Source organism: Cebus imitator, unplaced genomic scaffold (assembly GCF_001604975.1).
Source record: "Cebus imitator isolate Cc_AM_T3 unplaced genomic scaffold, Cebus_imitator-1.0 Scaffold297, whole genome shotgun sequence".
NCBI lineage: Eukaryota > Metazoa > Chordata > Mammalia > Primates > Cebidae > Cebus > Cebus imitator.
This window is the reverse complement of record NW_016107612.1, coordinates 870330-885598: the sequence shown is the minus strand read 5'-3', so window position 1 is coordinate 885598 and position 15269 is coordinate 870330. Positions and strand designations below refer to the sequence as shown.

The 15269-nt window shown below is 47.0% G+C and overlaps 1 protein-coding gene across 2 annotated transcripts in view; it reads left to right on the top strand.

Moving 5' to 3' along the window:
* USB1 (U6 snRNA biogenesis phosphodiesterase 1) overlaps window positions 1-15105 on the top strand; it is a 17487-nt gene extending 2382 nt beyond the window's left edge. The window contains exons 3-7 of one of the 2 annotated variants that reach the window (XM_017502631.2): window positions 3965-4148; window positions 8393-8446; window positions 11156-11261; window positions 12807-12890; window positions 13945-15105. In XM_017502631.2, coding sequence (XP_017358120.1) covers window positions 3965-4148; window positions 8393-8446; window positions 11156-11261; window positions 12807-12890; window positions 13945-14049 — 533 coding nt within the window. In that variant the 3' untranslated portion in view covers window positions 14050-15105. Of the gene's footprint in view, window positions 1-3964; window positions 4149-8392; window positions 8447-11155; window positions 11262-12806; window positions 12891-13881 lie in introns of both variants that reach the window. The other variant, XM_017502632.2, reaches the window with a different exon arrangement.
* The last annotated feature ends 164 nt before the right edge of the window (window positions 15106-15269 follow it).

The window sequence follows — 15269 nt, the reverse complement described above, 5'->3', positions numbered from 1 at the left end:
AAAAAAAAAAAAAAAAAAAAAAAATAACGTGAACATACAAGGGTGGTTATTGTGGTGTTCTTTGTGAAAAATTCGAATCATGCTGTCTATCAATAGTAGACTGATTAGAGAAATGCAAATCTATTCTGATTAATAGATTACTATGGAGCAATAATAATGAACTTGGTCTGTCTATACTGAGGGGAAAGATGTCCAACATGTAATGTTATATGTAGAAATTAGTTGCAGAAGCATTTAAATGGTATACTCTCTCTTCTTTTTTTTTTTTTTTTTTTTTCTTAACAAATGACATTAGTATATGCACTAAGAAAAAGCAGTGGAAATAGGCACCAAAGTTTAACTGTCTTCATCGCTGGGGAAGTTGGTGTTGAAAGTGGGGCATATGCCCGCTAGGGGAGAGGTCAAGATAATACTATGGTTTAGGGTGTGGAAGAAAATTATTAGAACTTTTAAATGTATTTCTTTTTTTTTTTTTTTTTGAGACAGAATCTTGCTGTGTCGCCCAGGCTGAAGTCCAGTGTGGTGATCTCAGCTCACTGCAACCTCCGCCTCCTGGGTTCAAGTGATTCTCCTGCCTCAGCCTCCTGAGTAGCTAAGTCTACAGGCATGTGCCACCACGCCTGGCCAATTTTTTTGTATTTTTAGTCGAGACGGGGTTTCACCGTATTAGCTAGGATGGTCTCGATCTCCTGATCTCCAGATCTCGCGATCTGCCCGCTTCAGCCTCCCAAAGTGCTAGATTACAGGTGTGAGCCACCATGCCCAGCCTCATGTGTTTCTTTTTATCTCATTCTTTTTAGGTTTCTGTTTTTGAGAGTGCACGTTTTATAACACATAATTTTACAGAGTAGCACACACTTGTAATTTATAAATATATGTTTATTAGCATATACATGCAAACTTGTTTTACTAATGGGCTGTGTGATCATAGTAGTTTGGAGACCATTGCTTTAGGTGACAGAATTTCAGGAGCATGTGTTACTTCTATAACCAGAAATGCCTAGTTTTTAAAGAAAAAATTACAAAACTTTAACTTTTTATATTTTTAATTTTTTGGATACATTATAGGTGTATATATTTATGGAGTACATGGGCTATTTTGATACAGGCATGCAGTGTACCCCATCAGGGTAAGTGGGGTACCGTCACCTCAAGCATTTATCATTTCTTTGTGTTATGAAGATTCTAGTTGTACTCCCTTATTCTAAAATGTACAGCAAATGATTGTCGAGTGTAGTCACCTGTTGTGCTATCAAATACTAGATCTTATTTATTGTATTTAACTTTTTTTGAGACAGAGTCTCACTCTTGTTGCCCAGGCTGGAATGCCATGGTGCAATCTCAATCCACCGCAACTTCTGCCAAGTTCAAGCTATTTTCCTGCCTCAGCCTCCCGAGTAGCTAAGATTACAGACATGTGCCATCATGCCCTGCTAATTTTATATTTTTAGTAGAGACGGGGGCTTCTACATGTTGGTCAGGCTGGTCTCGAACTCCCGATCTCAGGTGATCAGCCCACCTTGGCCTCCCAAAGTGCTGGGATTACAGGCGTGAGCCACCACACCTGGCGTATTTAACTATATTTTTGTACCCAGCAACCATCCTCGTTCTTTACCCTACCTGCCCCCACCCTCAGTATCCTTCCCAGCCTCTGGTAACAATCCTATCTCCATGTGTTCAATTGTTTTAATTTTTAGCTTCCACAAATGAGTGAGAACATGGAAAGTTTGTCTTTCTGTGCCTGGCTTATTTCACGTAACATCATGTCCTCTAGTTCCCATCCATGTTGCTGCAAATGACAGGATCTAATTCTTTTTTGTGGCTGAATAGTACTCCTTTGTGTATGTGTGCCACGTTTTCTTTATCCATTGTGTGTTGATGGACAACTCAGGTTAATTCCAAATCTTGGCTATTGTGAATAGTGCTGCAATAAACACAGGAGTACAGATATCTATTCAAGATACTGATTTCTGTTCTCTAGGGTACAAACCCAGCAGTGCAATTGCTGGGTCCTATGGTCGTTCTATGTTATTTTTTTGAGGAACCTCCATACTGTTCTCTATAGTGGCTGTGCTAATTTACATTCCCACCAACAGTGTATGAGAGTTCCCCTTTCTCTACATCTTCACCAGCATTTGTTATTGCCTGTCTTGGATAAAAGCCATTTTAACTGGGGTGAGTTGATAGCTCGTTATAGTTTTAATTTGCTTGCCTCTGATGATCAGTGATGTTGAACAGCTTCCCATATGCCTGTTTGCCATTTGTATGTCTTCTTTTGAGAACTATCTATTCAGATCTTTTACCCATTTTTAAATTGGATTATTTGATTTTTTTCCTATAGTTATTTGAGCTCCTTATATATTCTGGTTATTCTATGCATAGTTTGCAAATATTTTCTCCCATTCTGTGGGTTGTCTCTTCACTTTGTTGATTGTTTCTTTTGCTGTGCAGAAGCTTTTTAACTTGATAGGATATCCCATTTGTGCATTTTTGCTTTGGTAGCCTGTGCTTCCCAGGAATTAAGAAATCTTTGCCCAGACCAATGTCCTGGAGAGTTTCCCCAATGTGTAGCAGTTTCATAGTCTGAGGTCTTAGATTTAAGTCTTTAATCAATTTTGATTTGATTTTTGTATATGGCAAGAGATAGGGGCCTAGTTTCATTCTTTTGCTTGTGGATATCCAGTGTTCCCAGCACCTTTTATTGAGGAGACTATCTTTTCCCAGTGTGTGTTCTTAGCACCTTAGTTGAAAATGAGTTCACAATAGATGTATGGATTTATTTCTTGGTTCTGTATTCTGTTCCGTTGGTCTGCATGTCTGTTTTTAGGCCGGTACCATGCTGTTTTGGTTACTGTAGCTCTGCAGTATAATTTGAAGTAATGTGATTCCTCCAGTTTTGTTCTTCTTGCTCAGGATGGCTTTGACTATTCTGGATCTTTTGTGGTTTCATATAAATTTTAGGATTTTTTTTTCTATTTCTGTGAAGAATGTCATTGATATTTTGATAGAGATTGTATTAAATGTGTAGATTGCTTTAGGTATTATAGACATTTTAACGCTGTTGATTCTTCCAATCCATGAACATGGAATATCATCTCATTTTTTTGTGTCCTCTTCAATTTCTTGTGTGTTTTATAGTTTCCATTGTAGAGATCTTTCACTTCTTGCTAAGTTTATTCCTAGGTATTTTATTTTATTTTATTTTATTTTATTTGTAGCTGTTGTAATTGGGATTGCTTTCTTGATTTCTTTTTCAGATTGTTCATTGTTGGCATGTAGAAATGCTGATTTGTATGCTGATTTTGTATCCTGCAACTTTACTAAATTTATTTCTAATAGTTTTTTGATGGAGGCTTTAGTCTTTTCCAAATATAAGATCAGGCTAGGCACAGTAGCTCATGCCTGTAATCCCAGCGCTTTGGGAGGCCAAGGTGGGCAGATCACTCGAGGTCAGGAGTTCAAGACCAGCCTGGCCAATATGGTAAAACCCCATCTCTACAAAAAATATACAAATTAGCCAGATGGGGTAGCACATCCTTGTAGTCCCAGCTACTCAGGAGGCTGAGGCAGGAGAATTGCTTGAACCCAGGAGGCCGAGGTTGCAGGGAGCTGAGATTGAGCCACTGCACTCCAGCCTGGGCAACAAAGTAAGACCCTGTCTCAAAAAAAACAAAAACAAAACACAAATATAAGATCATATCATCCTAAAGCAAGGATAATTTGACTTCTTGCTTTCCAATTTGAATTCCTTTTCTTTCTTTCACTTGTCTGATTGCTCTAGCTGGGACTTCCCAGAAATACCTATTAAAATGCTATGAGAAGACATAGACATAGGCTGCTGTCCAAGTAATTTTCTTCCCAAACCCAGAGTAATAAGGACCTCCCTCTGCCTTCTGGGCTTCTTCATTCAACCATGGCACCTTGGCTGAGAGAAAGGCCCACCTTCTTCACTCTTCCCTTCCAGATGAAGCCAAGGAGGAGTTCCTGGATCTGCTTGATGTGTTGCTGCCACATGCCCAGACATACGTCCCCCGGCTGGTAAGGATGGAGGCGTTCCACCTCAGCCTGTCCCAGAGCGTGGTTCTGCGCCACCACTGGATCCTCCCCTTTGTGCAAGCTCTGAAAGCCCGCATGGCCTCCTTCCAGAGGTGAGTGTTTCCCTCCGCCTCTCCGCTCCCTCTCCTCCACGGCTTCTCTCCTGGGCTATTGCAGGCATTACCCCAGCAAGCAGGCCAGACCTAAAGATAGAACACGGCCCCTCTCCTGGGGCTGCCTGCTGTACTTCTCATCCTCCGTGACCTTGGGCATGCCGTGGCAGCTCTTGACACTCCTGATGCCTTATCTGCTCTGTAGGAAAAGCCATCTTTTTCTCTGTAAACTCTCTCTCAGTATTTCCAGCACCTCTGTGACCAGATGTGCAGGGTTTTTTTCCACACCAGCAAATTATCCAACTCCCCAGACACCCACTGGGTGTCCTACAATTTAACTCAATTCTGACACTAATAACCCAGGGTTAGGGCAGACTTCATAGGCTAGGGGCTCAGTCCCACAAGACTGCTTTCCATGTCAGACACCATCTGCATTGTTGAGTTCTCAGGTAACCCACAACATCCGTCTTATTTCACTACAAATCAGAGGTTCTATGGACCCCTCCTCAGATTTGATCATTTGCTAGAACAGCTCACAGAATTCAGGAAAACCATCCACTTTCTAGGTTACCAGTTTATTACAAAGGATATATTAAAGGATACACATGAACAGCCAGATGAAGAGACAGTTAGGGCGAGGTCTGGAAGGGTCCCCAGCATGGGAGCTTCTGACCCTATGTTGGGGGTGCACCCCCCACCCAGCACATGGATGTGTTCTTTTTCACCAAGGGAAGCTCCTCAAACTCTGTAGTTCTAAATTTTTCTGGAGGCTTCATCATGTAGGCATGATTGATTGTTAACGCAGCCTCTAGCTTCCCTCCCATCTCAGGAGGATGGGGGTGGAGCTGAAAGTTCCCAGCTTCTAATCATGCCTTGCTCTTTCTGTGATCAGCCCCCATCCAGGAGCCCACCAAGGGTTGCCTGTTGGAACAAAAGACACCTCTGTCACCCAGGAAATTCCAAAGGATTAGGAGCTCTGTGTCAGGAGCCAAGGGTCACAGACCAAACAATAGATGAAAAGATGCTCCTGGCACCCCCACTGCTTAGGAAATGACACAGGTTTTAGGATCTCTGTGTCAGAAACTAGAGGCTGAGACCAACACATATGTTACCATTTCACAATGATAGGGCAAACAGGTCATAGTGGTGGTGAGCTACCTCACTGGCGGCTTGTGAGGGTGAAAGGAGATCACAGGTGCCGTCAGCACACCACTTTGGTGAGCATATAGAACCAGACCCCACCTCTGGTTTTGTCTGCCAGCCTGGAGCTTTTTTTCCCCTTACCTATTGCATTATTTCATAACTATTTTTCCTGCCAGAAATGCATCTCCTTCTGGATGGGTCCAGATCAAAACCCTGCTCTTTTACTGAGGCTCTCCCAGTTGGCATCTCCTGCAGAATCCCTCCATCTGCAGCTCATTCGGTCCTGGGGTTGTTTATCCTGGTTGGTCATTTCACTCCCCTCATATGCAGTCATTCCTCTGTCCATCTTCCCTCCTGGAGCTCACACTCCTCTGTGGCTTCTCTCTGAATTACCCCGCAGCTTGTTCCAGGTGCTGTGCTCACTGTAGACATCAAATAGATGGTTGCTGAGTCATGGAGCAGGGTCGAGGGAGCACAAAGAATATCTTTCTGGATCCTCTTCTCTTGGTACTAGAAGGAGCCTAAGAAGCCGCCCAGCTGGTGGTTTTCTGACTCTGCCTTTATCAGCAGAACCTTTCTTCAAATGAGGTGTTGCACAAAAGCCTGGTGTGTGGCTGTGTAAGATGGAAATAAACAGAAATCTTCTAGCCAAAGCTGCACTCCCACAGGTCAGCGGGCCATAGGCCCAGGAATTCTATAGGATGTCACTGCCCAACTGGGAAACTGCTCAGTTAGTTGAACCCCTCTGAGGCCCAGAGGAGGATGGGATTTGTCTCAGTCCAGTCACTCAGCCAGGGAATCAGGGCTGAAACTCGTCTCTCAACCTAGTCCAGCACTCGCCGTCTTTGGATTGTCACTATCAAACTTATTGAGCCGGCCGGGCGCGGTGGCTCAAGCCTGTAATCCCAGCACTTTGGGAGGCCGAGGCGGGTGGATCACGAGGTCAAGAGATCGAGACCATCCTGGTCAACATGGTGAAACCCTGTCTCTACTAAAAATACAAAAAAATTAGCTGGGCATGGTAGCGTGTGCCTGTAATCCCAGCTACTCAGGAGGCTGAGGCAGGAGAATTGCCTGAACCCGGGAGGCGGAGGTTGCGGTGAGCCGAGATCGCGCCATTGCACTCCAGCCTGGGTAACAAGAGTGAAACTCCGTCTCAAAAAAAAAAAAAAAAACTTATTGAGCCGTAAGTATATTATCAGGACTCTTTTAACCACATGTGCCAGAAACCCAACCCAAAGTGGCTTAAACCAAAGAGAAATTCATAGGCTGGTATAACTAAAAGATTCAGAGGTAGTACTGGCTCATGCATGAGTGGACCAGGGTGACAAGAAGGTGTCAGATGGCAGTGACAAAAGAAGCCACTGCATCTCCGGGCTGATGGCGTACCAGCCTGGGAAAACAGTCCCCCTCTCTGACTGGCTTCAGCACAAGTCACAGGAATGACTGACTGGTCTGACCTGCCTCCTGTGCCCTTTCTTTGGGAGTAAAGAGTTAACAGTCCCTTCCCCCTTCCACACAGAGTGCTTCCCTTGTCCTGCGGAAGCTCTGTTCCCTGGATGAAGGAGGAGTGCAGCTGTGTTAGTGCTGATGACTGGCACGCTGCACCTGCGCCAGGAAGACGGCGTGAACTGTGCCCCTGCAGGGAAGCCACGGCCTGGGCTCCCCTGCATACAGTGGTTCCTACAGTGGTTCCTTCACTGGTCACAAGTTCCTTGCTGGGACCTCTGAAAACTGCCCAAAGTCCATTGCAGAATGGACTTTGTGGGATGTATATGTGGCTGGTTCCTTTGCTCACTGGGAGACTAGAAAACAGCACCTGGACCCCTGGGCCGGTTTCCTCTGAGGAAGGGATCTGTCACCGCTCTGTGTCACGAGTGAAGCCAGGCCAGGTGTGGTCTCTTCGAGTTCGATCATCTGGTTGAGGCGAAGGTGACCCCTGACTCTTGCTGTGACTGAGGAGATGCTAAGCTCTGCTTGGCTAGGCCTGGGCAGCCTGCCTCTGGAGTAGGGAGGGAGAGCCATCCTGCACCATGAGGTGACCAGGAGAAGGGGTGTTGGTTAGGCACAGACATCCAATGTCCACTCCAGGATGTTTGTCAGACGCCTTGCAGAACTATTCCTAAAAGCTGCACTTATCCGAGCTCCTGGTGGTTCTGCGATCCCTTACATTTTCCCCAGAGGCACAGAGTTGGCTGGCTGACTTTTGCCCTTGGACAGATTGTGAGGCTCTACCCAGCATGCTGGTATATTATGTTCCCTCAGATGGGGGTGAGACCCTTGGCCTGGGGGCTGTAAAAGTATCTGTTTCTGTGACTGGACCTTCCACGGTGAGATTGTTAGTATCTCAGAGAACAACAGGCAGAACCTGTCCAAGTCAAAGCACTTACCTGGCTGAGCCTGACTCTTCCTATGTTATTGATCTGAGGCATGGGTGGGTGGGTGGGGGCATCTGTCTCGTTTTCACACCAACAGAGACCCACTTCCCCTCACCAAAGGGTCATAGGTGACAGCAAGGACTCTGGAAACAGGCAGACTGAGGTTCAAATTCTGGCTCACCAGATTCACCTTCACCATGCCTCTGTTTCTTTATCTGCAAGATGGGCATAACTGTAGGCCTGCTCACAGAGTTGTGTGAGGATTCAAGAAGCGGATGTGTGCAGAGGCTTGAGCTCAGTGCTGACACACAAGGAAATGGTCTCATGATTGCTTAGATGAAATTGGAGTTGTCTATTTTTTTAAAAAAACTGCAATAAAGGAATCGGCCTTTAAGTGGTTTATTATCACCTACTTGATCAATAAGGCTTTCTCAGTCCCCATCAGTAAAGTTGAGATAGTCTCAAATTGTTTATCAAGATGAACGGCAATTAACAAAGTAAAATTTTTACTAGCACCTGGATGATGCTGTGTGTTTCATGGACTGGGTGATTTCAAGGTCTTGTCTAGCTCTAATATTTTAGGGTTCAGGATACCACTTGCATAATGGGGTGATAATATTAAGTGCAAAATGAGTTCACTATATTTTCAAAGTGCTGTTTTCTTTTTTAACATAAGCTACTTTTTTCTGCTTTTTTTCTGAAATATGGTCTTCTAAATTTCAGATTCTTCTTTACTGCCAACCAGGTAAAGATTTACACCAATCAAGAGAAAACCAGGTGGGTCCTCCCAACCCCCAGTCACTATTAGAGGAAGATTCTTTGGTGCAAAAATCGAGGGCTTTGCCTCTGGACTTGTTTGTCCCCTTTTTTGTTTGCTTTTAACCAACTCTGACTACAAAGGCAGCTATCCCCAAATCTGAACCTTTCATTAAGAAAAGTAACGGGGGGAGGCCAGGCACAGCAGCACACGCCTATAATTCCAGCATTTTGGGAGGCTGAGGCAGGTGGATAGATTGAGTTCAGGAGTTCCAGACCAGCCTGGGCAACATGGCCAAACCCTGTCTCTATGAAAAATATAAAAATTAGCTGAGCGTGGTGGTGTGTGCCTATAGTTCTAGCTACTTGGGAGGCTGAGATGGGAGGATCACTTGAGCCCTAGAGGTCAAGGTTAAAGTGAGCCAAGATTGCGCCACTGTACTCCAGCCTGGGCAACAGAGTGAGACACTGTCTGAAAAAAAAAATAATAATAATAATAATAACTGGGGGAGCCACGTGGGGGGTGGTGCCTAGAGACTGAGAGAAGCATCTTGGTTTAGTGAAAACCTGTGAAAGTCAGAAACCTGTTCCTGCCCAGCTCCATCCCAGTTGTGGCATTTGGCCCATGTCTTCATCTCTGTGACCTTCGTTTTCACACCAGTACACGCCTCCCAACATCCATTGTTGGGCAGTTGTGAGGCTCAAATGAGTCCCAAGGCCTTTGAAAAGTTAAAAGTATTAAAGTGTTAGATGAACAGTAGAAGAAATTATTATCCCAGCTTCAAAGCGAGCCTCCCTGTCTGATCCACTCACTGGGCCACTTTCTCTGAGCACTTCGGAAAGGGGCCTTATTTACTCGTTCATTTAGTCCGTGCTGCCCAAGTTCGTTAAGCACCCAGTTGTGCCGGGCATTCACCGTATGCTAAGTATTCAGCAGTGAAGAAGCAGACACAGCCCCTGCTCTTTTCAATCTCATATTCAGAGGGGAGAGAGATAGTAAGTAATGAGAGTGTTTGTTAATAACTGTGGTGTGATACAGTGGTTGGGAGGGGGTAGTCCAGGAGGGCACCAGGGAAGTGGCCAGGGAGATGGCATTTGATGGTGACCTGAGGATGAGAAGCTAGCCTTGCAAAGAGCTGTTCCAAGAGCTTCAAGTGGAGGACATAGCAAACTAAGTGACTCCGAAGCAGGGAAGAGTTCAGTGTGTTTAGGAGGCCAGTGAGGCGGAACCCAGAGAGCATGCAGGAGAAGGATGGGAGATGAGATGGGCAGGGTTAGCCCACGCAGGGTCTGCAAGGTCAAGTAAGGAGTTTGAATTTTCAGTATCATGGAAGCCATTGGAGGGATTTGAACAGAGGAGAGGTATGCTCTGATTTGTACCTGGGGATGGCAGTCTGGCTAGATGGTGTGTCTGTGACTGTGGAGCCTCAGGACAAGATAGAAGGGAGCAAGGGTGGATGCAGGGAGACCAGAAAGGAGACAGGTGTCATTGTCTAGGTGAGGGGCCACTGTGGCCTAGATTAGGGTGATGGCCGTGCAGGACCAAGAGGTGGACACGTTGGAGATACACTGGAGGCAGAAGCGGCCGAATTACCAATGGGTTGGGTTTATGTGAAGGAAGAAAGTGAACATCGATTCCTGGGTTTGAGGCTGGAACAGCTGGCCCCATTTTCTGTGATAGGAGACGCTGGTGGGATAAAAATCAAAAATTCTGCTTTGTACCTATGCGTTTCTACCTGTTAGGTTTTGTTGCCTGTCAGACCCCTAGGTGGAAAAGTCACAGACACAACTGGGTGTTCAGGACAGGAACCAGCTGGAGATAGAAATGTAGGCAGTGTTGGCCTGTATGAGAAAGCGGGGCTGGGTGAGATCAGCCTCCTGGAGAGCAGATGGAGAAGAGCCAGTGAGAACTGCAGAGCTCCATCTCTCCTTCACCACAGAGAGGCTGGAGAGGAGAAAGGGTGGCAGAGGACACTGAAGCAGGAGGCAGGAAGTAAGATTAAACCAGGACTGTGCAGCAGGTGGTGTCTTGGGAGCCAAGAGAGAACAGGGTTTCAAGGAGGGAAGTCCGCTGTGTGAGATACTGCTGAATGGGTAAGAGGCGGACAGTGAAGTGTCCCTTGGATTTGGTAACGTGGAGGTTGTTGGCAACTTTGACAAGAGCCCTTCCAGCAAAGTGTGTTGAAGGTGGGAGGTAAGAAAGAGATAGTGATGGTGGACAAATCATCTTTTTGAGAAGTTTTACTGAGAATGGGATGGGGACTGCTGAAGACGTGGCTTCAGGGGATAGTTTCTAAAGATGAGACAGAGTCTGAGTGCTTATGGGAGGGGTAGCAGATGCCAGAGAGCAAAGTCCTTGAGAAGAGATTTCTTTGAGGACAGGAGTCGTTTGCAATTGGAATAGTGATGGAGAATGGGGAATGGGGGTGCAGAAGCTTCTGGGTTTGTGACTTGGCAGTGGTGGGTGAAGACATTCCTGTAAGGGTTATTAGATGCAGGGGAGGGAGGAGAGATGTGTGTAGAACTGGGAAAGGAAGGTTTACAGACAGAGAATCTGAGGACTGAGAGAGTTGGTTCATAGAACAGGAAAACCAGCATACCAGGGAGACGGGGTGAGGCCCAGGGCCCAGGCCTCTTGGTTGGCCTTCTGCCTGGCACCTCCTTGGCTGCACAGATGGCAGGTGTTCTCAGAGGCTGCATCTCATGCCTGTGTTGTCTTCCTCTCCCCAGGACCTTTATTGGGCTCGAGGTCACTTCAGGGCATGCCCAGTTCCTGGACCTGGTTTCAGAGGTGGACAGAGTCATGGAGGAATTCAACCTTACCACTTTCTACCAGGTAATGAATGGGGCTGCTGCTTCTCCATTGACCCATCTCTAACGAGAATAAAACCCTCTTTAACCAAAGACCCTTCAGAACCTCCTTCCTGTGTGAGTGCTACAAACGGCAGCCTTCAGAGGATGCACACCCTGGGAGGCCAGGGCTTTGAGGGGTAGTCGGATGCAGCTCACCCAAAGTCCAACATTTCTTAGAAATCTTGCTTTATGTCTTAAATATGCCCAAGATCTGTACCTTCTGCTTCATAATGTACCCATGTTGTTTTCACATTTTTAAAATAGATGTCCCTAATATTTTTTGGTCAAATTGACACTCAGAGAAGAGCTGTAGCTTCACACACCTTCCTATGCCTTGCCCAGGCCCTCCAGGGGCACTTGGACTCTGAGTCAACTATTGGGATTTTAAAGGACCATTAGTTTTATTTGATAGATGTTTTTAACCCGTGCTGAGGTGAATAAGTATGAATTTGAATGGAGACAAGTATTGTTTCTTCAAAACTTGGGACTTTGGGGGTTTTGCTCATGTCATCTGAAAAGTATGGTGTATACTGGAATGTCCTGGATCAGAACAGAGTCAAAGCTGGATTTTCTTTCATGTCACAGATGTAATGACTCTCTATGACACTTCAAGGAAAGCCTCTGCAAATAGGAGTGTCTTAGCTCAGGCTGTCATAACAAAATACCATCGATTGAGTGGCCTTAGTAACAGAAATTTATTTTTGCACAGTTCTGGAGGCTAGAAGTCCAAGATCAAGGTGACAGCATAATTGGCGTCTTTCTTTTTCTTTTTCTTTTTCTTTTGAGATGGAGTCTCGCTCTGTCTCCACCCAGGCTGGAGTGCAGTGGCACGATCTCGGCTCACTGCAACCTCCGCCTCACATGTTCAAGTGATTCTCCTGCCTCAGCCTCCTGAGTAGCTGGGACTACAGGTGTGTGACGCCATGCCCAGCTAATTTTTATATTTTTAGTAGAGATAGGGTTTCACCATGTTGGCCAGGCTGGTCTCAAACTCCTGACCTCAGATGATCCGCCTGCCTTGGCCTTCCAAAGTGTCGGGATTACAGGCGTGAGCCACCATGCCCTGCCAAGTGTGGTTGGTTTCTGGTGAGGGTTCTTCCTGGCTTATAGATGGCTGCCTCCTAGCCATGGCCTCACATGGTGGGGCAGGAGTGGGGCTGCAGGAAGAGAGACCAGTGCCCAAGCTCTCTGTGGTTAAAGGGCACTAATCACATCATGAGGGTCCTAACCCTCATGACCTCATCTAACCCTAATTACCCCTCAAAGGCCCCACTTTACATATTATCATATTGGGCGTTAGGGCTACATGAATTTGGGGGAGGGGGCGCAATTCAGTCCATGAGACCAGTCCTGGGCTATTTTGTCTGTCTGTGGAGGGTGCTTGGGACCAACATTGAGAAACTTGTCTCCCACTGGGCAGGACAGGGATCCAGCAGGGACGTCATGACAGCTCTGTCACAGACCTGCTGTGATGGCAGGGCCTGCCAAGGCGTCCGGGTGACCTCCTGCCTCTCATTTTCCTCCCCAGGACCCTTCTTTCCACCTCAGCCTGGCCTGGTGTGTGGGTGATGCACGTCTCCAGCTGGAGGGGCAGTGCCTGCAAGAACTACAGGTGAATTCCCAGGGCAGGAGCACAGAGGATGCTGAACTCCGGAAATGACGGGACAGATGCTGGAGTGGGGAGGATGAGGCACCCAAACCTGAATCCCTGGGAAGCAAATGACATGGCAGGAGACCCCAACACCTTCCCTTGTGACTCAAGGTGTGCCCCTGGACCGGCAGCGTCATCACCTGAAGCTTATTAGCAATGCAGACCTCTGGTCCCATGCTAGGCATAAGAGATCAGAATTACATTTTAACAAGATCTCTAGGGAATTTTGAGAAGCACTGCCCTAGAACACTGATCTGTGAGGAAGCTGCAGGCTTCCCCTGAAGTCCTAGCTACTTGCCCAGAGGTCAGAGGCTTGGGCCTGGCATTGGAAATCGGTAAAATGTGCCAGGCGTAAGGAACATCCAGCCCCCAGAGTCTATCAAATTTTGATAAGTAGCTGAAAGATTTCACTTTCCCATCTGCGCCCTAGGAGTTGTTTGCATGAAGTGGTAAGCGGTGGCTGATACCCCACCTCTGGTCGGGGAGGCCGTAGGGAGTGTGGCCATGCAGGAAGGCAGGCCTGGAGTTGCTAGCACTTCTGCTTTATAAGAGAAGCCAGAAACCTAGATTTTTACATGGAATCTGTCAGTTTCCAAATGTCAGCAACTAATTTGGATGTTTAGAAAACATTTTGCAAGCCAAACCAAACATGTGCAGGCTGGATGCAGCTGTGGTCTCTGATCAAGAAGCTGCCTTGCTCTTGGCCTAATGTGGCTGAAGGTGACAGAGAGCTCGGGTTTGGGCTCCAGCAGAGCTGGTCCCAGGCCTGGTTTTATTGGTTTCTGTAATCCAGGGCTCTGAGCGTCTGTGTCCTCATCTGTCAAGTTGGGATGATTAGACCAATCTCAGAGATTACAGAAGTGGTCAGACAAGATAGCCAATGCAGAGCCTGGAGCCTGCAGCCTCAGCCTCGCCCAGCCTCTGAAGTTGGGTGAGCTGGTTTTGTTTGCAGTGCAAACCTCTGGGTCCCAGATGCCCTTTAATGTGACCGTCCTCCCCTGGCTGCTGTTTTAAGGCAATCGTGGATGGGTTTGAAGATGCTGAGGTGCTGCTGCGCATGCATACTGAGCAAGTCCGCTGCAAGTCTGGGAACAAGTTCTTCTCGATGCCTTTGAAGTGAGCACCAGAGGTCTTCCTCCTCCAAGCCCCTCTGCAGGCCAGGCTGAGATGGAGGAACCCCCTAAAATCGATGGAGATGCTTCTAGCCTCCCACTAGGAGGCCCCAGCCATGCTTTCAGCCTGGCAGGAGGTGTAGCCCCTCCTCATCCTCCCTGAGTGCTGATCATTTCCCTCTCTCGCCTATCTTCTTTCTCCTCTCTCTTTCTCCCTCTCTCCTCTCTCTCCTTACTTGGCTATTGTGGGTTGCTGGTTGGGTGCTGCTGTGCTGTGGCCCTTCCCAGAAACTGCCAGTAGAGGGCAGCCTGGGCATCCTAATTCTTACTCTCTGGTTGTTTTGCAAAGAAAATATTGGGGTCACTGGCGAGCCCACCCACACTCGCCAGAATCTCCACTGTAGTCCCTCTAACAAACAGCCCTTCACTCCCTCTCCCACTTCCCCCGCTTCAGCAATTTGTATTTCAATGCCATTGGCCTCAGATCAGAGTTTTTTAAATCATCATGCCCTGACTTATTCCTGGTCAAGCAAGGACATGGGGTGCTTCAGTGGGTCTGTCAGCCTCTCTCCTTGAACAGTGTCACTTTTATTAATTTACTTTTACTTCCACCCTGCTTCTGTGCTAGCAGGGGCCACTTCAGGGCCAAGATACAGGGTGATAATTTGTGGTCCAGCATCAGTTTTCTCTACTCCTTTCTTCCACTCACCCCCAGCAAGGTGCCTGGGAGACGAGCAGATGTTTCATTTTGGCCTGGCCAGTGGCTGAAAGCCAGGCCTCCAATGCACTGTGACCTCTGGCTTCCCCAGCAGCTTTCCCAGAGAGGCAGAGGAGCCTTTCACAGCCCAGGTTCTCCTCCTGCTGCTGCCTCCCGCCCGCTGCAGCTGCAGGCATTCTGAGGGGCAACGTGGAGGCAGGTTTTTTCATCAAACCTTCCCCCTGGCAAAGGGACAGTCAGTCCTATCCAGGTGTCTTCTGTATTTCTGGTGATGGATACAGAAATCTTCTTATGTTACAGTTTTAAATTATGTTCAACAAATAAAAATTGCATTTTTTATTTTGGATCTTTTTTGGACTACTTGTATTTAACCCAGTGAAAAGATGACTTTCATCTTCTACCCTGTCAAGCTGTGTCTCAGTTTAGAGGGGCTCTTGGAAGTCTCTGCTGTGACTTCCAAGGTGGCCTTGAGTTCGGTAAAATGAGGGTAGGGAGGGGTCACCCGACCTG